We start from the raw sequence: 27,712 nt of genomic DNA, 5'->3' as shown, positions 1-27,712 counted from the left end.
GAGTATTTGGCTGCTATAAATTTCCACACGATGATGAGCGACTTCGTTGAGCTATCATTTGTGGCCAGGTCTTTTCTGGAAAAGAGCTATACAGCTCAGTGAGCCTTACCTGGCAAAATAAAGCATCGTCTTATAGTGCATTGGAAGAGGTGGGAGTGCCCACACTTGTCCCCACACCATACGACCTGCAGAACAACCGTGCTCTGCCAATTTTTATCGCTGGGTGGATCGAGGCTGGGGAATAATTCCACTCGTTTACCCAGGAAAACCTCAGCGAGTCTCACGACTCCGTTTCACGAGGCAACGGCTCGGGGTTTAAGAGACTTGCACTTCTTTCGCTTTCACAGCCTTGCCCAGGAGATCGAACCGGCGACCTCTGAATGTGAAGCCAAATGTGCGAACCCATCACACCACCACTGTGGCCCCTTCCCAAAAACGTGAATATCAACTGACACATTACGAGTAAGGCAAACTGATCACACACACTGAAAAACAGTCATTTGGCATTATTGCTACCTGCCTTGGGAAGTCTGTTTAATCCACAGCATCAGAAGTAATTAAGCTTGTGGATCAAAAGGCAGAATCGTAAAAACCCAATTTGTTATCTAAGTTGACACACGGTATAGTACTTGCCGCACCAGCTATGAATGTTCCGTGTGATGTAGTGAATAACATAGTTGGAAACGCGGGTATAGCACCGCTGACCAAAAACACCAAATGCACATGCCTAATTACATGATGGCTTTATGAGCGTGTGTCACATGGACACCAAAAACACTGAGTCATTCCAGATACGGATTGAACTTTCACGCCATGAATCACCGTGGAATCAAACAGAACCAGTAATGACGCCAGATTAGCCAAGTCAAATTAAAAGCAGCTTTCTTCGAAGGTTATTTTGGAATATTTCACGTAAATCTGATCCGATGTGAGTGCATGCAATTTGAAATTAAAACATTGTCGCCTAATTAAAAATGGTCATTATCGCTGCAACACAAGGTGAGAATGGGAAGATCTATAAATAAAAATAAATATATATTTAGCGTGCAAGTGTCCATCCATGATGCTCTGCTGTAGAGTGTTAAGAAATAAAGATGCAGAAACAAACACGTGGTTCATTTGGTGAGGACGTTCCCACAAAATTGTCACCGTTCCAAATTCACAAGACTTTGCTCCAGGAAATGTTGATTAAAATAACCCTCCAATACAAACCGATACACCTTCATTAAAATAACCCTCCCAACTCATTGACTGGTGGGTGGCAGCACTGGGGTAACGACCGCGCACGTGTTCACGCTTGGGCTGTATCGCATCACGTCTGACGTTTCGCTCCGCCTGCCCAGGGAGCTTCCAGCAGGTGAGGATCTTCGGTGGCGTCAGCTTGGTTCTGGGCCAAGGATCGGCAATCAAAATAACAAGAAGAGCCATTTTGTTCGAATTTGGCAAGAAGAAAAAAAAATCTCGATATTTCAAGAGCCACAATCCAGTCCTTAAAGAGCCGCATGCGTCTCTGCAGCCGCAGGATGCCGAGCCACCAATAATATCAAAGATGCCACTGTGGCCAAAGCCGTTGAAGTCACCGCGCCTCGCCAGTGCCCTCTACCCTCCGCCAGATCCCATGGCTTGTGACATGCAAGATCTGGCCCGAGGTCTGCTCTTCCCTTGCTCTCTGGACTCTCATGGACACCACCCCAATGGCTGTCTTCTGTAACCGGCCCTCCTCCATCCTGCATTCGTGACCCATCCAGCGCAACCGTTTTTTGTGCGATTAAATCTACAGCGCTCACCCGCAATGTTTCCTTCCCGACTACTGAATTGCTCATACTGTCACACCACGGATTTAGTTTTAATATCTTCCAGCCTTTCCTTTGTGTTGAGTTAAAAATACACAAATGCGTCATCCGAGCACAATATTCAAAAGCATCCAATAATCGAAACTCACCAGGCACCATGGTGAGCGTCAAATCTAACATCTACCCTCTGTTGCCATCAAGCAAAATTTCAAGCTGTTAAAATTACTAGGCGAGTGGCTCCCGTGCTGCAGTTTGGATTAATGCCACAGATGTGTGTCTTAAGTGGTCTATCCTCATGGCTGGGATAAGGCATTATGTAACTGTGATGCATGTCTGCACTCTGGGGGGTAGAGCAAAGGAGGTTATTTGAAAAATATAACGGCACAACACGTAAGCTGGAAACTAAACAGTCTTGGTAACAATAGCACGAGTGTCATAGTAAGAGATAGCAGCATATTAAAGGAATACTCCTAGGGCATAAATAATTTATTCTCGGGGCTAATTCCGGTATATTGTACGAGTACTGCATAGGTTGTCTTGCTGGTAGCGAGTGTTCGACATTTGATGTCCGACATTTCGCCCCACGTGCTGGGAGATTTTTCAGGAGCTGAACGACACGTGGTACGCGTGTCATAGTGTGTTCATGCGTATTTCTTCACAATAAAAAATATGCATAGACCGATGCTCAGAAGTCAGAGCATCTCCCTGCTCATCGTCAAACGCTGGTGGGGTAAATTCCACACTCGCATGGCGGGGGCAAGATACTGCATAAGATAGCCACTGTTGACTGCCCACTTGGCAGCGATTATTTTGATCGAATCTCTCTCCCTTCATTCGTCTCTCCGGCCTCACAAAACCAGCTCCCCCTGTTGCTTCCCACTTTGCGGTCCATGCCTTAGAGCCTTGGCTTAGCAAAATCTGAAATACTCTTCATGGGATAAAAGGTAACATGCTTTCCAATGCCTTGCTCACGCCACTGCTGACAGAAGCCCCCCCCCCCCCCCCCCCCCCACACTCGAGGGAGTGCTAAAGCCATTTAGGTGGGTGCTGGCTTGCCAGATGTCTTCTTAGAGGCGGGAGTCGCTCGCACTATGCCCCACCGCAAGCAGCCTGCCAATGGACCAAGGTGAACCCATTCGCACTGCCGCTGGGTGGGCGGAGGTGGTGGAGCGGCATGGGCTGTGGCCCATTGTTGAAGCTGCCGCACCGCGAGATAGAACTGGGGACCTCCAGATTGCTCGTCCTGTTTGCCAACCCTTAGACACCACGGCAGGCATCTCTTCTGACACACACGTACTTTCCGCAAGGCTGTCCGAGAATTTAACTCTTCTGTTCGAATTCGCTGAACGCGAATAAATGATTCATTGCCGTGCAGATGTCTCTCGTCCGCCGAAATAGCCATTAAAGGGGCTCCCATCCTGCGTGCCCCCCCCCCCCCCCCCCACCGATCCATCCATCCCCTTCCCTTCCCTCGGTCAGAAATCTCGAGATCTGCGGAGACGCGAGCGAAGGGGGGGGGGGGGGGGCGTGCGGAGCCGGCAGCAGGCGGCGCGCGTTTTAATCGCGCTGCGGCGTGCCGCGCGCTCCGGGGAGCGAGGCGGCCTGATTGTTATTCTGCACCAGGCTCACGGGCTCGCGAGCTCACGGGCCCACGATCTCACGGGCTCGCGGACTCACGAGCCCCCTGGCTCACTCCGCTCCGCTCCGCTCGTGCGGCCCGGTGAGCCGGCCCGGCCGCGAATGTCGAGTGGCGCAAACAGCGGCAGCGGCAGGCCAAGTGGACGCTTCGCATTGGCAAGCCCCCCCCCCTCCCCCCACATTCACCGCGTTAACAAAACGGTGGCGATGATTAAGAGGGTTGGTTTATTTGTCCTGGAGAGCCTCGTTGATGCCTGGAGACTTTCCTTTTAGGCAGGGTCCTGTATTGGGAGTCGGTTTATCGTGGTTTTGGGTGTGGGATGAAATCAAACATGGGAGGTTATTTTAAGCGTATATTTTGGCGCTTACCAGGCACCTTGGAAAGAGGTGGTGTTACCCACACTTTACCCCACCACACACAACCTGACCATTGATTAGCTCTGCTGCGCCGAGTTATCCTGTAGGATGGACTGGCATGCTCGCAGATCGAACCTACAACTTCTAGATTGCTATGCCAGTGTGTTGGCCCTTACAGCACGGGCACAGCAGCCCTGCAAACGTAGTAAGCGGGTCACATTTTGATTGATTCGTGCAACCAGGAACAAAAAAGTCAGCACAAAATTGGGATGAAATCATCACCAAAATCTACCGATGGCTGCTGTCCACGCATGCTTACAACAGAGCAGAGTGTGATGATGGTTCTTCTCCATTCCCCATTCTCTTCCTCATCCCTCCCCTCGCCCCTCCACTCCGTCACATCCCTCCCCAACCCTTTCACGATCCTTGAGCGTTCCCTCGATCGCGGTCACTCGTTTCTCATCACTTGTATCACGCCCCTCCGCCATCTGACTCATTCTATTCCGTCCCCGCTTGTTTTTAAACGATGTCAAGCATCTTGAGTGAAGGCGCTCTGTAAATGGATCAGATGTTCGCAATAAGCCCTGGCGTGTGCATTTGTGAGAACGGTGAGGCACGTGCTGTGTGTGATGTGAAATTATCCGATAGCTATGGGAACAGGGGCAGCAAAGTACTGACTGCAATCAAAACCAAAAGTCGGGTCCCTGGCTAGAGTCACGTTGTTGCTCTCGCTGGCAGAGTGGAACGAAGCGATACAAACAAAAAACACACACACACACCACTCGAACTTTCACGCGAGCAAATTCAGGGCACGTGAACGCATCAACCGCATCCCTTCCAGCAAAGAGACGAAGCTGTTCTGTGATGTGAATATTTTCAATGGCTCAGGTAGACCGAAGAAAAACAACAATAAAATAAGTCCAACTTTTAATGGGAAACGGGGCCAAACAACGACACAAGGATGGCACTGTAATGAGAAAAGGTGCCGTGGTGATCCTGCGGAATTGTGAACATTGATTTTAAGCGAGCTGTAAGGTCACTTCCTGCTGTGCCGGGAAAGTGTTCGTGCATTTGCTCGTCCCTTGGAGAATACTCGACTTGATTCCATGAAAACTACAAATCCGCTAAACTAATCGCTACAGAGCTTGCCAGCACTAGTGCTCAGATCTGCGTTGTTTACATTCACGACGGAATACTTTCGGAATGCAGTTTTAACTTTTAAAATTATCGTAACGTAATGCTTTGTACACGTGCCAACGAATGCACACGTGCGTTAGAATGTACCCACAGCTTTCACACATGCACCTACACTCAAAAGCTATTAGCGACTTTGCTAGTTGCTCTTAAGTCAATTTCTGTGACCCGGAGAGTAACACAGAATCTAAATCGCATTCACAGAGAAATGAGCGGAAAGGCTCGCTAACCAACAACGCACACCCTCTGGAACCAATGAAAGTCATTCTCATCGCTCGGACAAAAAAGTAAACTCGCACGGTTGGAAAGAAAATATTTGTTTTTAAATGATACCTGCGGAATTTGTTTTCATTTCAGTCGCCAACTTTTACCCGTGGCAAATTCCCTCCGTTCCGCGAGGGTTTCACGAGCGGCCAGAGCCTCGTTTGTGTATCGGCGTCCCACCCCTCCTCCCGTAGCGACCGGAGCGCGATTAACATTCACGCGGCGCCGCGTGCGAACCCAGCTCATCAGGCACGCCAAGCTCCACGCGCGCGGACGTTCCAAGCGCGCAGGACCGTACATCCTATATTTGGCAGGCTGCAGTGATTGATTTATACTTTAATTATTCAGCCATCCGTTCGTTCATCTCGTTTATGCAACCCAGTGGCTGGCGAGCGGTTCCGTGCCGTCCGGTCCGTTTGACGATTACCTCTCTGAGCGCACTCGGTGCCAGTGTCGGGACATTGGGCCGAGCTAGGCCACAGAAGTGCCTCTGCCATGTGACTAGAATTCATACTCACGACAGCAAGTTGGCCTTTTGTTTTGTACGCACATACATGCGAACAAAACACAAAGATAGAGACCCCCACCCCCTAGAGCCTTAACAGACTGTTGGGTCAAGCGCTGTTCAGCGAGCGCCCGTGAAGGGCGGAACAGCACACGAGGAAGCGGGGGGGGGGGGCACCACCGCGCCCGGCCGCCTTTGTTTAAAACGAACCAGAAGATAAAGTGGGCCATCTGGTTCGTTTTAAACAAATATTCATGGACTGCCAGTTCAGACATTAAAATCAGCAAATACGAAGGGAAATCCACCCAACATCTCCTTCTCCTGCCAGAGGCTCGTGGTGGAAGGGAGGTTATGAGAAAAGTGCTCTTGAGTCACAGCCTCTATGGCCTCCCCAGGTCTCTCATCTCCCGACTCCAGGTGATCACAAACGCTGTTCGCAAGCTTCTCACCCACACCCACAAATGAGACCACATCGCCCGAATACTCAAATCCCTCCGCTGTCTCCCAATGCAATTATAGTTCAATTTCAAGATCACACTCATCATCTTTAATAGACTCCATGGACTTGCCCCTGCCTACATTCTCTCCTCTAATCTCACTCTGCTCCCCACCCCGCACTCTCCACTCCAACAACCAAGGCTTTCTGTAGAAAATAATCACTGCCGGGTTCGGAGCGCAGCACGCTAACCGCCGTGCCACCGCTCCACCAATCGGAGTGCCAGAGAAATCCAATGTATTTATTGTAGATCATTTATTTCTCAGTGTTTAGATGAATTGTTGTTTTGAATGTACCATTTTCACTACATTTTGACTCTCATCATAGAGAAAAATATTTATCCCAAAAACAATTAAAAGGAAACGATTTCAGTGTGAGATTGGGTTTCGGCGAAACTGAGAGCAGTCAGCGCATGCACATCACAGATTCTACAATCACAGCGCCGCTCTTTCTCAAGTTGAATCAACCCACTTCACAATGTACACTTCAACAATTGTTCACGTGAATATGGAGAAAGTTGTCACCAAAAAGAAAATAAGCAATCGCACCATACTAATTTGAAAATAGGTTACTCAGAAACCTCAACGAGTAACCCAGAGTGCAATGCACGTTTCCAGTGTCGCCCTGCAAGCCCCGTGATGTTTGTAAGATCCATTCACTTACGCATCAGTCCAGAAATCCGGTCAGTAGACAGCCTGTAGGCTGATGAACTCGACCGGTAATTTATTTCATAAAGTAAAACGCACACTTGTCTATTTATTGCTGCATTTCCCACAATCCACCACGATGGCACAGAACACAATTTTGTAGAACCAAATACAGTGGCAGCAAAAGGAAGGAATATGCGGAAATGAAACGATGAAAATCGACTCGTGTTCAGGACTTTAGACGGATCGTTTCATTGCGAGACTGAGAGCGATGAAAACCGATTGTGGAGGAGCTCATTCAAAAGTGGATAGATCGTGACCGTTGATGATCACGATGACGGTAAAGGGCCGACACGTCCGCCCATCAGTCCCCGTGTTGTGGTCTGCGCTCGTGTGAGAGGCCATGGGGACGGTACCTGGCTGCAGGTGAAGTCACGTGCTGGGTTTCCACTCTTGCGTTGCTCCCAGGGTCTCCACAGGGTGAGCGAGCGTGTGAGCGAGCGTGTGAGCGAGCGTGTGTGTGAGCGTGCGTGTGAGCGAGCGTGCGTGTGAGCGAGCGTGCGTGTGAGCGAGCGTGCGTGTGAGCGAGCGTGCGTGTGAGCGAGCGTGCGTGTGAGCGTGCGTGCGTGTGCTCAGATGGCCTTGCATATGCAGCAGCTGGGTGCTGTAACCACACAGGAAGAATGAAGAGCAACTTGTTATGCACATACGCGAGTATCATCACTGGGATTGCCACCTATCCTGGTATCTAAAGGTGGTTTTGCTGCCCCGGAATATTCGTCAAATATTCTCGTGGATATGAAAGTTCGAGTTGTTTTGTCGTTTGTGTAACAAGGCGATATTTTAGTCCTCGCGCTCAGTCTGGTCTACATAGGTGGTGACTGAAATGCTCCGGTTAGGGTGCAGATGTGGAGTGTGACGTGGCCACACCGTACCATTTAACACCACTCAAGGCAATGGAATTAGAGTCCTTCCCTCTTGCGATATTGCGAGACATTATTCTTCTGCTTCCCATATGTCCCTGCTTTTTGGTACCACAGACGTGACAGCTCTTATATCACACACACGACACACACACGACACATCATAGAATAAAATCCACCTGTGTGGTGCGGGCGTTGTGGCAATCGACTCGGCAATTAAACTTGGCCCATCATCCCTCAAGGTTCAATAAAATGAAGACTAATTTGTACAAAGTGATCAGAAATGTGGAATTAACACCTGTGAGATTAAGGGCCAACAGAGAGATGGTATGTATGTCAAACTGCTTTCGCACCATACGTAGCCAACCGTGCTAATCGGAGGTGCAGGGGAAGGACAACAAACATAGAGAAAGCGCTTCGTTTGGCATCTAGAGTTGCTTGACTTTTTGTGTTAATATTATTTACGACCACGAGCATTCACTACCTAAAGGGGGCTTTTCATGACCTCGCCTTTGCTAAAACACCCAGTTCCAGTGGGCGTCACCAGTGATTTGTACACCGTGATGAACCGAGCCCCGTGGTGTTCACGGAGAGGGCTCTTGTTTACAGCAGCGTGACACCACGCTGATGGACAGCAGCGTGGTGTCACAGGTCACACACTCTGCTGACGACTCCGAAAACCAAAACTGGCCACGCGCTCGCTGCTTAAACAATCACTGCTCACGGGCATTGTCCCAAAGGCCTTTTTATCCGATTGGAAACAATTTGTTATTTTGTTTCTCTGTACCAAATGGCAGCCTCTTGCGCTGTTTGGGTTCGCAATTGAGGATGCCTTTTCATTTATCGCTTTCCGAGCAAGGTTGAATGCATTTGTGCATTAGCTCTGTCCATCTGCCTGTAACACGGCCTTACAACAAACACTCTCGTAAAGTGGGTCCAACATGAACATGGCATAAAGGTTTGTCGCTATTAGGGACTTGTCCTGTTCAAAACCGGCTACAATGATAAGTGGATTTCCCACAACACAGAACAGCAAAAAAAAATACTCTTTGAAAATATGCCAACGCATTTGGCCCTGACAGCTTCCAGTCGGCTTCTGTTCTCTAAGTACTCAGGAAGACAAACTCACTTTGCCTAAGCATTACAGAATCAACGGGGGTGCACGATTTTCCCCACCATGTACAGTTACTGGCCCCCACTCATTACTCAATATCACGAGAGCGTGTAAGGGCTCGCCCCGGTAGGCTGCCTCAATGCATTCATTTAATATTCCCTGCTGTCGCGGGACAGATGTCAAGGGGACGGATAACGGGGGGGGACATCGGCTGAGGGATTCAACGTCGCGGGAAAAGGGGGATAAGGGAGCGGAGGATGCGTTCGAGATGGGTAAGGAAGAAGGGACAAAATTGGTGAGGAGGGAGGAGGAGGACCTTCCAGGTTCGAGGAGAAACACGCAGAGAGATTAGGGAGTGGGGGATTGCGAGCGAGGGCGCTTTTTGGCCGCGTCTGCCTAGGAGAGGATGTGCGGTGGAGACTCCCTCGCCAACGTTATCGTGCGTCCAGGAGGCACCACGCACTCCTCCTTCTTGCTCAAGCGAGAGGCCTTCACTTCTGTGGCCATGAGCCAGCTGTGAGAATTCCACATTAACATGGTGGAGGCCATTTACTCCGCAGCGTGGCCGTCGTCAACTTCCCACACGGCGATGCCGGTTGTATCGACCACACAAGAGGAGGATGCTGGGCTGAGAATTTACTCCCGACTGGGATGTCACCTCGGAAGCGCACATGCTGTCTCTTACGCTCTGCTCTATGAAATAAAGTCGCGAAAAAAATTGTCAAATAATTGACAAACAAAGTGCACACTTACTGTGTGTGTTGAGACGCCAAGCTAAGGGTTGCATTTCTTCACGGGTTTTCCATTGTTTCAGGTGGTCCGAAGTAAAATAATCCACTGATATGCACATACTCTTGCATTCTGTAGAGCAAAGGACATTCAGCACACACATTCAAAAGGTGATTATCATGGACACAGGACCGATATCTACAACCGTCATTCTAACTCGTACCGCGCTGCACAGGATTCTAACTGGTAACGCGCCGCTGCACAGTATTCGGTCTCTCCCCAAGAGAGAGGCGACGACTCAGCAGGCGCAACGAACCGCAGACAAGCGGGAAGGCAGTGGCCAGGAGGTGAGACGGTGCCAACATTTGCCCGAGATCTGCGGTCCTCTATGTGTGAAGGTGTTATCGGCCTAGTAATGAGTGCTTGCATGTGGGAGGAAACCGGAGCACCCGGAGAAACCGCACGTGTGCGAAGGGGGAAACGCTCTATCCCATACAGATGGAACAGGTGAAGGCCACATGTTTGCTCCACTGCCTTCTCCTGACAAGCCAGAGTATGGCACCTCACCGCCCACGGCGAGAGAGTTTCACAACATCTGTGCGGTGATCCGCCAACCCTCGACACTGCCTCCACGGTGCTGGATTACAGGCAGCCAGCCACGTGCCTAGTCGCCACCACCGCCCGGCATTGCTATCGCTCTTTCAGCCCAGCGGAACCCTCTTGCTGAAAGCGTCTTGGGAATCAGTGACACTCTCCTTGAGAAAGCCAATTTATTGATTTCATAAAATCGGCCCTGCGGATGCTGCCGTGGCATAGCGCTGAGCACGCTGGGCCTGCGACCCAAAAGTCACCGGTTCGATCTCCCTGCGCGGGAGTTGGAGCAGCGGAGTGAGTTCCTTCACTTCCCCCCACGCCTCTGTCCAGCCAGCAGTCTGCATGGGGACGACCACGGTCAGTCGATCGTGTGTGGTGGCCAGCGTGGAAGAGTAGGCCAAATACAACTCGATAGAGTTTCTCTAAGAGCCCACTCTAGGGGGAGCCCCTTCTGTCAGCAGTGGTGCGGGCAAGAAACATGCAGGGCTGCGCCTTTGGCTTTACCTCACGGCGGGCATCTCAAGTGTGTGCTTGAGCAGTGGAATGCAGAGTCTCACTGCTATCTGCTCGGGCGCTCCCTGTGTCTGCGTAGCAACGCCGCGCGTGGAAGGGTTGGCCGTGGGGGGAATTCTTATTTGCCATTATAGAGCAGAGAGGCAGTGCCGCACACATTAATCACCATCATTCATTCTGCAGGGGCAGCACAGTGTTCGTGTTGTGGTCAAACGGAGCGTGGCGCAGCGGGCAGGGAAATGCAATGTTATATTGCCTCCCTGAAAAGCATTTCTTAAAGACAAAGAAATAAATACGGCGCAGAAGGTGACGATAAATTTCCTTCGCAGAAATAAACCGGCTGCTGATTTTGCTTCCACGACCCTAGGAGCAGTTTGCTGCGAGAAACGAATGTTCCTCGCAGCGGAGAGAGAGGAGGGCGCGCAGATGAAATGGGCAAATTAGACATCAGCAGGTACACAAATGGAAATTCAGAGGCGCGGCCGGCGATTTCTAAAATAAATATCCGACGAACGCCGCCGGGGGCACGAATGGAGCTCTTTTGAGGATATTCGTGCGGAGCAAAGCGCGTGTGTGTTAGTCTCGTGTGTGTGTGTGTGTTAGTGTCGTGTGTGCGTGTGTGCTGTGCTGATAAGAAATTCTGCCCACGCGTTGCGCGCGCGAGCGAGTGCCAGAGTATTGCCCCCCGGTGTCGTCTCCCAACATAACGGGCTCGCAAACAATTCTCCACACTTTTGAAAATAGAATGCATGCACATGTATTCAAAGACAAAAATCCCCCGTATTGCCTTAATAGACTTTCGGGGCAAGTGCTGTTAGCGAGCACCTATGAAGGGCCGGCACGGCACACGAGTAGGTGGGTGGCCAACACCACGCCCGGCCGCCTTTGTCTCCCTAGTGGCGATGTTTACGCACTGCACCAGGTACTCATTTGAAGCTGAGTCGACCTAGGGGAGGTTCAGAACCGGTTCAGATAGTCGTCACCGGTGTCGGCCGTGAGCGGGAATCGAACTCGGGTCGCCTGGCTCATAGCGCAGTGCAGTAACCGCTACACTACCGCTCCCCACATGCATACACACATACACACACATACACACACATACACACAAATACACACACATGCACACACATACTCGTTGGTTCTTTCGGTAAAGTCACATAGGTAGAAAAATACAATCAAAAATTAAAATGCTGGATTATTTTTTCCGCCTGAGGACGACCGCTTGTGTTGCGATCGATGAGTGTCAGGTGCGTGGTGAATGTCTGGTCAGTTGATGGCTGGTGAGTGTCCGGTGAATGGTGAACATCTGACGAGGGTCAGATGTCATGCGAGTGTCACATGACATCTGTAGGACGGGCTGCCCTCGAGTCTCTTACGTTATCATCCATTAGAGAATTCCGCTTGGCATGCTGAGGCTAAACTACAGTAGAGAGTTTGTTTTCTCCATAGTGCTCAAATAACGGATAACTATTGACATGCCCAAAAGTATATCAACATTCTCCAGTTGATGTTCCGATGTGACCTATTCATCATGAAATAGGTAAAGGTGCAGCCCTGCAATGCCTTGCTCATGAAACTGCTGGATATAGAGCCTCAATTACAAGGAGCCCCTGGACAGCCCCTCCAGAGGATATTTTGGACAACTCTCCTACGCTGGCCAAACAATCCTCGAAGAGGCGGGAGGACCTCACCTGCTGGACATCTGTTAAAAAGAGCTTCATAGCTCATCGGATTTCTCCAGTATGAATAACTATTCTGATTTACCCCACCACACGCAACCCGTGTGCTGATGACTGGGAATGCCACGGCAGCGGTGCCGTGGTGAGCGTGGTGCACGAGACACGCGCCGCAGTGTCCCCCTGCGGTGCCGTGGTGAGTGTGGTGCACGAGACACACACCGCAGTGTCCCCCTGCGGTGCCGTGGTGAGTGCGGTGCACGAGACACGCACCGCAGTGTCCCCCTGCGGTGCCGTGGTGAGTGCGGTGCACGAGACACGCGCCGCAGTGTCCCCCTGCGGTGCCGTGGTGAGTGCGGTGCACGAGACACACACCGCAGTGTCCCCCTGCGGTGCCGTGGTGAGTGTGGTGCACGAGACACGCGCCGCAGTGACCCCCTGCGGTGCCGTGGTGAGTGTGGTGCACGAGACACGCGCCGCAGTGTCCCCCTGCGGTGCCGTAGTGAGTGTGGTGCACGAGACACGCACCGCAGTGTCCCCCTGCGGTGCCGTGGTGAGTGCGGTGCACGAGACACGCGCCGCAGTGTCCCCCTGCGGTGCCGTGGTGAGTGTGGTGCACCGAGACACGCGCCGCAGTGTCCCCCTGCGGTGCCGTGGTGAGTGTGGTGCACGAGACACGCGCCGCAGTGTCCCCCTGCGGTGCCGTGGTGAGTGTGGTGCACGAGACACGCACCGCAGTGTCCCCCTGCGGTGCCGTGGTGAGTGCGGTGCACGAGACACGCGCCGCAGTGTCCCCCTGCGGTGCCGTGGTGAGTGTGGTGCACCGAGACACGCGCCGCAGTGTCCCCCTGCGGTGCCGTGGTGAGTGTGGTGCACGAGACACGCGCCGCAGTGTCCCCCTGCGGTGCCGTGGTGAGCGTGGTGCACGAGACACGCGCCGCAGTGTCCCCCTGCGGTGCCGTGGTGAGTGTGGTGCACGAGACACGCGCCGCAGTGTCCCCCTGCGGTGCCGTGGTGAGTGCGGTGCACGAGACACGCGCCGCAGTGTCCCCCTGCGGTGCCGTGGTGAGTGCGGTGCACGAGACACGTACCGCAGTGTTCACCTGCGATGCCATCACCACAGGGATGCAAATTTGCGGCCAAAGGCGGACACAGCTGTAGGGACAGAGACAGAGAAAACATCACAAAATGGATTAGCATAGACAGAGGTACCGGCATAACTGGCGCGGACGAAGATGTATTAGAGCTCGCAAGCATCCCAAGAAGCTGGCAAGCTTGGTGTTGTTGTGGCCGTAGCTGTGCTCAGCCACCGTTGTCTTCCCATTTCCTCAGAGCTAAGCATATGCTTATAAATAAGCGTACGTGGTCGATAGGGTTGACCCAGCATAAATAAAGATTTCACGAAATCAATTGCTTGCAGTGGAGACGGGAATGCTGGCTGCATTTAAACGTCGATCAGTTTCCCAGGATTCCGGAACGGCGACAATGTCCCTCGATGGAAGTGTGGGGTTCAAAAGGCAAAGGGAACCCAGCCCCGGCTAAGCCATCGTCCAGAGCCAGAGATCGCTTCGGAAACAGATGCAGCAATGCAATCGACGAGCAGGGCATTTAGTAACTCGGCCCTACGCTGCCGCAGCGAGCAAAGGAGACTCATCTATCCGATGACACCCAGTGGATACTGCGCGAAACTCGCAATAATTTGAGTGCGTGGAATGCAAACATGGATAGATTTAAGCGAGGTGAAGGTTTCTTCATTTTCATTAAGAGCAATGGGGTATTGTGCATCTCTATTGGCAGTCCTGAACCAGCGGTGAACATTCCACATTCTCAGAGTAGGGCCCAGGTTTTTCCACGAAATAACCACCACCCTTTTGACAAAGTGGTGGCACGATAGGCTGCAGTGATTTGAACTCCGACCCTCGGATCGAGAGTCCAAAGCCTACCGCTATCCCTTCCCATAATACGACCAGACAAGCTCAGCACTCAAGATTCAAGATCTCTTGTTTGGAGAACACTGTACTTTAATCCAGAAGCGTGCTAACGAGGATGATATAATGATATAATGATATTGTAAAAATACACAAAGCACATTACTCGCAGAAATTCGGTGCGAAAATCGATCTTTTTCACTGAAAATATTGTGAAAGAAAAATAAATAAACAAATAACCTTCAGAAACATGCACCTGCTCTATCGATACATTATTTAACATTTGCATTGACTAAAGAGCCTTGCGGTTTAAATGTCGAGCCCTTTATTTGTGGATACTGCGCTCAAAATTAAACTCCGAAACACCCCGTTCTCCAGCAAACGTCACCGCAGCAGAACGAAGAGTAAACAATGAACATTGAATGCTTGTTCCGCGACCTATGCAGTGATGCGTGGCGTTCACTGCACGGATCACACACGTCGCCTCGAATGAAACGTGCCGACAACTTGCACAGTGCCACCTTACGTCAGGGGCACATTTAATCCGGCAGCCCGGAGGTAGAGTTGGCAGATCGTTCTGAGCTCACACGCGTGATACTATACACTGAAACTATAAACTATTTTCATTTTACCAGGTAAGACCTACAGAACTGTCCAACTCTTTTTTAAAAGCGACCTGGCCACAAATGATAGCTCAACGAAGTGGCTTATCACGTGGACATTGCTCGCAGCCAAATACTCTAAACGCGTATGGCGATTCTAAATGTAGGAGGGAAAAACCAAAGGACCCGGAGAAAAATGCACACGATCACAGGGAGAACGTGCAAACTCAAAATATGCAGGTGTCCTCTCGGGATCGAACCCACGACCTCCTGTCTACCAGGCGAGGTAGTTAACATCTCGCCATCGTGGCGATACACCTGATTGAGCAGGATAGCATGCCTGCATGAGGCAGTAGAGCAAGTAAGCTGCCGAAATATTCTCTTAGAGGTGGAATGTTGTCCTCTCGCATGTGTGGCTTTTCTCCTGACACCTGGATTTTCTCCCCCATCAGCATAATTACTCAACAAGGAATTAACCAAACGACTCCATTGCGGAACCCATCAAAAAAATTGTCTTGAGAATAACACTCATGAAAAAGTGATGGAAGAAACTCTGGTGAAAGTATTAAATCTGCGATTGGAAGGTCGCAAGATCAAACCCAAAATAACGCATCGATCATCCCCCTGGGGTTGCCAACAGTGGTAGTTTTATCGATAGAGTATCGTTGCTGCAAGAGTTAGGATTCCCCCCCCCCCCACCCCGAGCCATGGTCTCCAGCTGCGTGTTTAAGCAGTGAGAAACACCAGGACTCACTTCAAAGTTATTACCGTCTTCATAATCTTAGCAACCAGAATTCAAACTAAATATATCACCCGTAAGCTGTTCCAAGAAGTGTAACTCCTTGGAATTCTCAGCAGTTGTTTTTTTTTTTCTTCTTAAATGTAATCATTTACACGAAGTTAACCCAATTGCGCCATCAGCGTCAAGGCATGAGATGAAGTATCCCATTGGATCCCTGAGACAGCAGTGCCACCATGCGTGCCGGACAGCCGCCCAGATGATGCCGACGTCACAGAGCCACCTCTGAGGTCCCGTCAAGTGGCATCTGGTTGCCCACAAGAGTGGGGGCAGCACTTGCCCACTGGCTCTGCATACGAGGGTAGCAATGTTCGTCGCACAAAAGTCGAAGCAACATTCGCATTCTCAGAGCTGGAATTTATTCAAATTAAGTGCGGAATAAAATTGTATGCGATGGATTTTAGTTTTGTTTTTGTTGCGATGCTGTCATTGGAGACCAGGCTGAGGCCATCAAGTGGCCACACTTGAGAACCCGGTTTAACGACTGGCAGCTGCCTGGGATCGAACCCGGGCTGTCAGCGGTGTCAGCCCAGGGACACTCTGACCTCTGAGCAGCGTCGTCATTCCTTGCCAATTTGTTTTACGCATATCTACACAACGCAAATCCAATTTGAAAATGCTATTGAGTGGATGTATGTGGTTTCACTTTTGCTACCCTGCAGCCTTTAAATAGTTAAAATTCATCATAATAAATGGCTTCTAATTTTGCACAGTGTTTTTTTATGTCACTTGATTAATGCATTGTCTGAAGGGTCACGTATACTTTCCAGCGGTATCTGGAATTTAAATTGATTCATAATGACCTTGGTGATAGTCAAAGCAATTCCTGCTTGCTGCCAGAGAAGAAGGGCCTGAACAATGAGTAGTTTTTTTACCCACATAATAATAATGTGAAAAAGTATCGATATATTTAAGCTACTCGTGGTATTAGATCGCGAGTGATTCATAGATTTGATAAAGTCTTCGTCGTTTTATTCCTCCTCAACCTTTGACTCAGAGACCGCCACTGGTCTTAATATACACAAGTAAACGTACAACCACGCGTCCTCAGAATTATAGGACGCTCCGTGAGGTAAGAAGCACGCCACACTGTTCTAGCATTAGGAGAATGCATTGCTTTAAAGAACCGTCTTCCAGGAGATGACTCGTATGCACCTTGATTGAAACACGTCTGCAGGGAAAAACTAACTTATTCCCCGGATTATAAACGGCGCACTTCAAACTTTTACTCTAAAATACAGGACTTATATTGGACGTGTGTGAGCGATTCACTGCACAAATCAGTGCACTCTATAAATCAAACGTATTAATGATGAGGGGAAAACAGTAAGTCATTATCTGGAGAATACAGTATATGTAAGGAGAACGGATAGAATGATTTACCCCTTGGAGAAAAATAATAATTTCAACTTATAACGTGAACAGTATTCACTCACTGTCGAAGAAAGGGAACCACTCAGAGATGTGAAGAGGATCCACAGACGAGCGGGAAGGCAGCCACGCGGTGAGCCCGTGCCAACAATTGCCCAAGTTCTGCGGCCCTCTATATATTAAGGCATGATCAGCCAATTAATGAGTGCGTACACACGGCAGGAAACTGGAGCACCCACAGAAAACGTACGCGTGTGAGGGGGAAACACTCTATCCCATACAGATAGAACAGGTGGAGTCCATAGTTTTGCTGTACCGCATTCGCCTGGCAAGCCAGGGTACACGGCTCCTCGACACCCAGGAAAAGGGAGTTTCACAACATTTGTGCGGTGATTCACCAACACTCGCCTCTACCAGTTCTTGCCTACAGGCGTGCATCGCCACCACCGCCTGGCCGATGCGAGAATTCGTCTCAAATTAAAGTGACACCCTCCAGAGCATTGCTTCTCAAACTGTTTCACTACACAGCACTCCCTTTCGAGATTGCTCAATCTTTGCAGCACAACGAACCAAAGCCCTCACTATGGGCCCGGGTGAGACGCACGCCGCTCATAGCGGCTGTCTGCTCAACTGCGCACGTGCGGCCGAGGGAGCTAAGAGGGCCGGGGGTGAGGGCTGACGGCTGTCTCCAGTGCCGTGCTGCGCACGTACAACCAATGGAGAGGTGGGAGGCTGCTGGATCGCCCACTGAACGCCACGGAGGAGAGCCCGCCTGTCCCAGCTCGCGAACAAGCGAGGTCTCGGTCCTTTATTATTCAACAAAAACACCGCGGAACCGCCGGTTGCGAAGCCCTGCTCTAGAGGGACTCGCTTGAGGTCTCTCTCTGTCTCGTGGAGGCAGTTCCGCACTCGGTGGTGCGAGCAATTGCGCGGCTGCGCCTTTACCTTTGCGTTTATGAAAACACAAGTACAATACCCAAATGTGTTCGCGATGGGTCTCCCATTCAGGACCTACCACCCGTTGCATTACCACTTTGACAGTTCGCGCCATTACCCGGACGGAGGGCTCGGGAAATCGGTGTCACTTTTCCAAGCAGAGTGGGCTGTGCACTATTGACTGATATCGACCGAACGCATCGGCGCTTGCATCTAGGACCCAGGCAAACAGGCACTTAATTAATCATTGACACAGGTGGTGGCGGCACATTCATTTTCACATTCACTCACGATCCCGAGAGCGCAGATTCAGGGCCACGGCCACATCCATCAGTGCTGCCACTTAGAAACGTGGCGCAGCCACAATCAGCCCTCTCGTTCATCACAGCAATCGCGGCGTAAATACCACTGTGTAATGTTGAGATGCACACACACACACACGAATAATGACAACGGCACGCAGAAACGACAGCGGTTGTGCACACCTGTAAAATCCAGTATTCTGGAGGCAAGCATTCGTGTATTGGATATTTGTGAGACTTGGGCTGTGAGGTGCACAGGAAATGGCACATGACAGATACTCACTCGTGGAAATAGCCACACATCCCAATCAACGGCCCTCCTGAAAACGTATCGTGTAGAGCATTGAGGTTTTCCTATTTAAATGAAATAATTATATTATTTAATTTGAACTCGTAGGACATGGAGTCTCAGCGTCATGGTCCAAGTTGGCCCCAATCTTTATATTATCTGCGATTAAACGCCGTTTTGTTTTATCCAGCGAAGAAGTGCAGGTAACAGATCCTGTTACCCGCGGATAACCCCGCGGGTAACAGAATCTGTGGCATTCATCTCACACGTCGCCGGAGATGGGGAAAGATTCTGCGTCTCAATCTCAATAATCATGGAGACTTGTATGGCATCCAGAATATTAATTAGAGCAGGTACATTTAAAATAGCCACTAAATAGCGTGTGTGGGCATGTGACACCAAGGTCACGTGATCGCACCTCCCAGGCTTGCATTGCAGCAAATGTGTGGCTTATTTATTTATTTATACGTCAAAAAACTCATCACTTTCACACCACCAGCTCATGAACGACTGCTTAAAATTAAAAAACATTTAATGTGCAATACTTATTACTCTGGATTTATGGACATTCTGACAAGCAGGGCTCGAGTTTGTATTTTAAACTATGATTATAGAGGTAGGCCTTGTTCCTGTCAGTCAATATACAGCAGTAGCAACTCTGCAGTCCAATGCAGTGGTTAGTTAGCACGCTGTGCTATGCACTCAGCGACCTGAGTTTTCCAGCCACAGCGATGTTTTTTTCCACGAAAATATCCTGCATATTAAAATGTGTGCTGGGCTATTTTTGGCATATTCATGAGAAAGGGCAGCACCTGGGTTGCCAAACTACCAGTACATATCATGGGAAGAATAATATCTCACAATACTGAGAGAGGAGAGAACCACCTTATAAATAATATATCGCCTTCTGTGGTGCCCCGGTTAATGTTCTGAGAAGACTCACAGATTTCCCAGAGGCTACCTAAAAAAGTAGGACGATCCTAGCAAAACCAGGACAGGTGGCAACCCTGAGCCACAGCCAGCAGCTGTTGATGAACGAAATCTCAACTAGTCCTGGGCCTGTCGTTCATCAACCTCCCTGCACGTGGTAGACGATGAGGGCAAGTTAACATCTCTGCAAGAGAAAATAAACATCGTGTGCAGGCCCCGTGCTTATGTAGACTCAGCGAAGCTTTTTTGAAGGCGAAGCTTTTTTGAAGGCCTTCCCCAACCCATATTGGCTCATGCCATAATCATGCACTTGTCAACACGATCTCGAGTCGCGTTACACCCCGCAACCCTCTAGCTCCCAAACGCAAAACCCCGGAGCCAACTGTTAGCACAACATCAGAGTGGTGTGAGGGGGGTGGTGGTGAGCACTGAGGGCCCAGGTTTCGTCTCGTTTGCCCAACAGGCTGCAAGGTTACAACCCTCGCCCACAAATGCATTCCAAGCCCTTGGAGGTCAAACACTGGGGGGAAACTCTGTCTGTCAAACGCTGTGGAAATGGCTTAAGTAGATCACCTTGGAAGGGAGGGTGCCTTCAAGAACCCAGCTACCACAAGGCAGTGCTATTTGTTCCAATATTTAAGCCAGACAGGGGTTTCCACACATGGGTAATGTATGTATGTAGACCTTCTTTCGCACCGTACATAGACAAATGTGGTAATTGGAGTAGCGGATATGTAATTAAAAGAAAAAAAATATGCAGCAAATAGGACAAGGATGCCATTCAACCCCACTTGAGGCATCTCTTCCGCTGCTACCACTGCGTAGGCGTTTGCGGTTAAGCCGTATCACACTCCGGTGTGTTTTAACCGAGGGAGATAGTGATCCTATCAGTTCAGTTCTGAAAAAGCTCCTGAAAGATCTTAATAACTCCTGAAATATATTGATTTGTCCTGTTAGTGTGTTCATGAAGTCGGAATATACATCTCTGGAGCTAGTTCTCTGCTGATTCCGTTGGAACCTACAAGATCGTTTTAGTTGCTAAGGGTGCCTCCACGGAAACTTGGATTCCATTGCTTTGAACAATCACTGCTTATCCAAGAGGAAGTCCTGATGCTCATCAAATCACCGGTCGCTTCGCGATTGGTGCTCTGCAGCCCCCATGTTGCATTGCGTGTCAAAGCCAGCGCTACAAACTTACGGACGGAATCAAATCAAAAGCTGTTTGCCTTATTGATGACCCAGCGATGTTGGCCTTTCATGCCTCTGTCTCACCACCATCGCTCTGTCGCTTCTATTTGCCTCTTCTACCACTGCTACTGCGATCAGTGGCTCTGTTCATGTGTCACGTCATTCCCACTTTTTATGCCTGTCGAATCGCTCCTGCTAATCTCCTCCCTTCGACTCGTTGCGTGCAATCTCCTTCGCGACGACCCGGCCGTACAAAGTACTTCGCTTCACCTTTTATATCCTGCACTGGAACTCATTACCCGCCTCTGAAACCATAACCTTTATTTACAATTGGGCAATTTGTTCAGTGTAATGTCAGTCGCATAGCGAGTGTGCCCCAGCAGTGCTGAAGGTGATAGGATCACAATCGGGACCTTCAGTCAGCAACTTTAAAATGTTAAAAACCTCAATAAGTATATTTGACTTGGGCAGATTGCAACAGCCTATGGCTCTTATTATAAGCAACAGATAACAAAAGGTGTTTGTGTTATTTTATTACTTTTAAATATGAACAATGTGCTCACATTCCAATTGCACGACTCCCGCAGACAATAATCTTGTCCTCCTGACCACCACGCTGCGTGGAGGATTTCAACGGCAAGTCACTCATCTGTTAAAATTCTGCCCGGGGTTTGATTAGGCTCCTCGATCCATCTAAGGGTCAATATGATTAGTATTTTGTAGGAAATCAACTTGAGTTGCCCTATGGATAGACTGGCCTTGGCCAGGTGAATGTGGAATTATCGACATTTGGTTCTAAGACCACCAATGGGGACACTATAAACCTTATATCTCGAGTATGGAAACAGTTTTGCTAATTTCATTTAAACCAAAGATGCCATCATGGCCGATTATTGTTCTGCTTCCCTACATCTGCCAGATCCCCACAACTGTTATGCTACCAACATTTAACGTCCAAGCTTTGTGCTCCATTGTTTACATTCTCTGTGAGGCTTTAAAGTAGTCGGTGGGAGCGGTAGTGCAGTGATTGAAGCATTGCGCTGTGATCCCGGGGACCTGAGTTCAATTCACAGCCTCGGCTAACACCAGTGGCAAGCAATCGGTAGCGGGGGTGTAAATTGTTATTAACGTCGCACAATGATATAGCCGCGTAATATAATTCACATTTTCCAACAATATTTATTGGACACTTAATATAGAATAAGTTTGGGAATAAGAGATCACCGGGCATTTTATGTCATGTATGGGAGTGGATAATTTTATGAGGTTCTATTATTAATTTCAGATTATAGGAATCCATGGTTTCAAGTCTATTCCACCTTGATCTCATCGGAGCTTTTTAAAATATAGTTTTTGTGGCAAAGGGCAATCAGAGTTCATTATAGTCCAATTCCCTATGAAGCCAAGACCATGAACCTGTCAAACAAAACGTTTTCAGAACACACACAGAACGCAAAACACACACAGAACACACAATACACAGAGAACACAGACCACACACCGAATGCAGAACACACACAGAACACGCAATACACAGAGAACACGCAATACACAGAGAACACAGAACACACACAGCAACGAGTATGTGCACAGCAAAATCCCATGAAACCATCTATCGTATGTGTTACGACTTTCAAGTCTCTGGTGCGTATATATTAAACACCAACATAACTCTGCTGAATGAAGCACCAAAACTAACATCAATTTCGTGATAAAGATCCATTTACATTGGCTAAACAAAATAGAAAAACATTGCAGTTTTTTTTTTCGACCGAGATAATAAAATTTGTATTGGATTTTCCAGTGGTGTGGGAAAGTCTTTTAAACAGCTTGCTGCAAATAACCTTAAAATGTCCAACGAATGCTGAATCAGACCAGGTTCACTCCTGGCGGGGGTATCCTCTTATTTGTATGGCCAATGTTGATGTCGAGCAACGACGTTTTACACCGAGGTGGGTGAGCCAAACCCAGGAACCTCAGAGGTTCTGGGTCCATGCCCAGACCTTGGGCATTCGGCTCCTAAGAGAAACCAAGCCACGTTAATAGGGCACAACCAGAGATGTTATACAAACTCTGAGCAATGGAAGTATTTGTGAAACAATTTAATATCCCAAAAAAATCAACATGAAAGTAATTTGGGAAGCGTGCAAAAGGAGGGTGAGACTTTGCACCTAAAATTAGGTCCCGTGCCTCTTGCTTTCTTTTTTCTTTCACAAAACTGTATTTCAAATCAAGATTAAAACTGTATTGATAATGCGTGAGGGTCCCTTGAGATACGACTTTGCTTTTTCAGAGAGTACCTGGGAATAACAAATTATACACATATATATAAATATAGCAAATTATACACATATATATAAACACCCACACACAGACTCTGCACTGTTGATATTCTACACGGGATAGTTCTCCCACAGAGCAAACCTTTGGACATTAAAAGCGCCAATATATGGACATGCTGCCTTTACTACACACGCTGCATTCACCAAGCCAACTGCAATGCAACAACTGACCCTCAACCCTAACACACAACCATAGACAAAGATCCCCCATTTATTTATATAGGCTATAAGGCTAAAGGCTTTAAGTGAGCATTTATTTATGCCAGCACCACATATCGGGGGGGCGGGAGACAAGTGTCACTAATACCATATTTTTCTTCACAGTTCTAATTTCAGGCTGAGTTGACCTAAGGGAGACCCAGAACAGTTTAATATGACATCAAGCTGGACCGTCCACTGTGATGCTCTCTAACTCAGTCAGCAAGGGCAAGGATCCTCTGGCTGTAGAAGTAACATCTGGCCTCCGATGTAGGCGGTCTGGAACACGGTTCTCTTAACACGCTGCACCAGAGCAAACGGACCCAACGCCTAACAAACCCTTCACAAATACACATGAATATACAAACTAAAGAGTAAAATCCTGCACAAAAGGCACAACAAAACCTGCGCAGACAGATATGGAAGTGACCACAGATACAGATCCTAAGAGGTTAAGGCGGCCCCTGGCTGCTGCTGCTGAAAGCTCGATCAAACCACGGTTCACAGGTTTTTAGATCAAACCATGGTTCACAGGTTTTTAGATCAAACCACGGTTCACAGGTCTTTAGATCAAACCACGGTTCACAGGTTTTTTAGATCAAACCACGGTTCACAGGTCTTTAGATCAAACCACGGTTCACATGTTTTTAGATCAAACCACGGTTCACAGGTTTTTAGATCAAACCACGGTTCACAGGTTTTTAGATCAAACCACGGTTCACAGGTATTTAGATCAAACCACGGTTCACAGGTCTTTAGATTAAACCACGGTTCTCAGGTTTTTAGAGCAAACCATGGTTCACAGGTTTTTAGATCAAACCACGGTTCGCAGGTGTTTAGATCAAACTACGGTTCACAGGTCTTTAGATCAAACCACGGTCCACAGGTCTTTAGATCAAACAACGGTTCACAGGTCTTTAGATCAAACAACGGTTCACAGGTCTTTAGATCAAACCACGGTTCTCAGGTTTTTAGATCAAACCACAGTTCACATGTCTTTAGATCAAACCACGGTTCACATGTTTTTAGATCAAACTATGGTTCACAGGTCTTTAGATCAAACCACGGTCCGCAGGTCTTCAGATAAAACCACGGTTCGCAGGTTTTTAGATCAAACCACAGTTCACAGGTCTTTAGATCAAACCACAGTTCACAGGTTTTTAGATCAAACCACAGTTCACAGGTTTTTAGATCAAACCACAGTTCACAGGTTTTTAGATCAAACCACAGTTCACAGGTTTTTAGATCAAACCACAGTTCACAGGTTTTTAGATCAAACCACGGTCCGCAGGTCTTTAGATAAAACCACGGTCCGCAGGTTTTTAGATTAAACCACGGTTCGCAGATCTTTAGATCAAACCACCCTTCTCAGGTGTTTAGATCAAACCATGGTCCGCAGGTTTTGAGATCGAATCATGGTTCGCAGGTCTTTAGATCAAACCACGGTTGGCAAGTTTTGAGATCGAATCACGAACTGCAGGTTTTTAGTCCGAGGGACTCGCGCAGGTGCCCGGAGGGGCGTAAAGGTTTCTGCGTGGGTTGGAGGGTTGGAGGGTTGGAGGGTTGGAGGGTTGGAGGGATGTTCTCCAGGACTGGACATTCCACTGTGCGTGTGTGCATGTAATACAATGCCGAATGGTAATGCTGGATTGCGTTTTGCCAAGTATACGATGCTGTCATCACAGTTGAAACACGAATGCGATATTCTTACAAGAAAGTTCTTCATTATTGAAGGAAGGGATCGTAGGGCTATGCAAAATAGGTCATGTTGCATGATGTATTATTTCAGAGGTCGGCTATGTTAAATGCTACAAATTCATGTCATGTTTATGTAAATTGACAAGAAATAAAGGCTACGGGACTGTAACCCTTTTTGTTACCCTTGTAATGGGTTCCCATCCGAAGAGTTAAGCATTTTAAACCATTCCCATTCAGCAGCAAAAACGTACACAATTCATCTACATCTCTGGCGCCCTTATCACACGCCAAATGCATCTCTCGTGTCATGCGGCCCTCAGCCGCCGTATTGTACGGGCATAAAGGGCAATCCGCGGTGACCTATCGCTGCCAACGGTTATTGTTGTTGAAAGAGAGAGGGGGAGATAGGGGGCGAGTGGTGGTGGGGGGGGGGCACCATCAGGTCGCAGGGCGGCGACGGCGGTGTCGCGTGTGGTGAAGGCAAAACGGTCCTCCCTGTGTTCTACACGCGGACAGCGGCACTCCGAGGGACGGGGCCGCGGTGCAGAATAATCTCCCCCCCCCCCTGCACCCCCCGGCTCTGCCACTATAAATCAGGTAGCGTCAAGCCCGAGAGCCTCTCTGGGTGAACGTGGTGGGGGGGGGGAGTGGGTAATGCTGCCATCCATTAAACGTGATGCCGGCCGCCACGGCTAACCTTTGGGAGAGACCGTCGCAATGGCCGTGCGTGCCGAGCGCGAAGGGTTGGCCGCGCTGTTTATTTACCGCAATCGAAATGATCGCCGCCGGAAAGCGATCCCATTAAATTAATAGCAACTCGCGCGGCGACGAGCGAGAGCGCCCACTGAGGTGCAAGTGGTAAGGGAGACAGACTGCCACGATTAGAATTTGCAAATGGGCTCTCATGTAGCCACCTACCACGACCTTCCTTCCTTCATCCCCACCAACAAAAGGTGTCGAGAGTCTGGAGATGACCTACAACATGAAATGCAAGGATCTGGGTGGTGGTATTTTTATAAAAATAAGGAACAAGTAGTAGAGGAATGAAATATGCTCTTGTTGGCACAGCTGTGTGTGAACACTCGTTTGTGCTTCCGTGAGTGGCAGTGCTGCGGTCTTCAACCATCGACGATGACCTTTGCTTTTAATTCGAGGCTCACGAATGACGATCGTGGAGTGCCGGACACGCACCACCGCTACTCGGCCACGCGAACATCAGATTTGGAAACCTGTCCAGAAGCAGTGCATTGTGGGCACAGACGTCGCCCCCCCCCCCCCCCCTTGCCCGAGGATGCCCTAAAAAATATGAGAAATCACGGCATACGCGCGGAGTTGCTTGACGTTAATCTCCAACGACTGCCGCGGGAGGAGGACTGGCGTGCCAGGCTAGTGACAGCAGCCACCGCATGCCCCGGTCCGGTGAAAAAACGAGGGGCCGGATTAATGACGCCTCACTTGCGCAGCGTCCCCGTGAATGTCGAGTGCATCGCCGGCTAAACTCCAACGCGAGGTCAACCACCCGAGGCAAAATAAGGCCGTTTTTAATTATTCTTTTTCTATACATTTAAACTTTAAGAAAGAGCTGGAGGATAGAATGACAACTAATCTCCTGGGAAAGCCAGTTAGATAAGTAAGCCTTGCTGTCAGTTGGTAAAATTAACTTGAACAGATGTCCAGCTCTATTATTCTGCATAAAAATTACACTCGGAAGTATGTGGGTGGCTCAAGAGGCTCGTAACAGCAAACCTGTCAACCCATTACCATTGCCTATCTTATTACAGACCAATTCAGACCTTATTGGTAACCCCGTGCCTTTATAAATCTCAACGCCCAGCCTATAAAGCCCTATTTAAACGGCTGTACGTATGGACCTGAAAACTTAATTTTCCTGTACAAGAATACAGGGTAAACTGTATGGGTTGACAGCTATGTAATAGCCACATGTAAGTGTCGTCGAATAGGAATACCCTATTGTTTTATTATATAACACCGAAAGATATATCAGTTTTAAGACTCGCCGTTTGGATGTGGGGTATTCCTCCACTCATTGGCCAGCTATCACATGTTCACAATATGAGTCGACCACCTTTGGTCCGAGCCGATTGGCTGCTCAGCGATATTTTTTGACCCGATTGGCGGAGAGCGACGGCGCTTGCATCCGATTGGACGGGGAGTCTAAAAGGTATAACAAACCGGGATATTTGAAAAGCTAATTGAGGGTCGATATGAGCCCCCTTATTTTGGGATGGATGTGGGATTGCTCAAGAGAGGGGAGTCGGTTGGGAACATCCGAGAAGGACCAGGAAGAGAGGATGACCGGGCCGACTCGAGGCGTGAAGTTAAATTGACATTACAAAGGAGTCTTTCCAGCACTTACTTTTGCCAACACTCCTTTACACATGTAACAACAACGAGGCAGTGCTGTTGAGGACCTAGGTTCAACATAGGGTTTTAACCACCCGTGATTCAACCGGCTTCTCACGTGCAGCGCATTGTTGGTCTCAGCGAAGTTACGAATGATTTTACAAGAAAATTTGAATTTAGTATCGTGCTTAATTGAAGATACAACTCAAGAAACACCTGGCTACATTGTTATGACTTTAAACGGGAGCCTTTTTCAAACTGCATTTACATGCTACAGTATTCGTTTGAAGGGCTTACTCGGCAGGCAAGGCACATACTTAAC

General features: G+C 48.9%; 1 protein-coding gene across 1 annotated transcript in view; it reads right to left on the bottom strand.

The window, feature by feature from the left end:
* Window positions 1–27,712, bottom strand: part of LOC133342571 (protein bassoon-like) — a 149,454-nt gene that overhangs the window by 22,479 nt on the left and 99,263 nt on the right. The window contains 3 exon segments of the mRNA XM_061551757.1: window positions 7,311–7,558; window positions 9,685–9,792; window positions 13,535–13,598. Coding sequence (XP_061407741.1) covers window positions 9,742–9,792; window positions 13,535–13,598 — 115 coding nt within the window. The 3' untranslated portion in view covers window positions 7,311–7,558; window positions 9,685–9,741.

Source organism: Lethenteron reissneri, chromosome 15, assembly GCF_015708825.2.
Source record: "Lethenteron reissneri isolate LAM-NWPU_2019-01 chromosome 15, ASM1570882v1, whole genome shotgun sequence".
NCBI lineage: Eukaryota > Metazoa > Chordata > Hyperoartia > Petromyzontiformes > Petromyzontidae > Lethenteron > Lethenteron reissneri.
The sequence above is the reverse complement of the archived record's forward strand: the minus strand, read 5'-3'. Positions and strand labels throughout refer to the sequence as shown.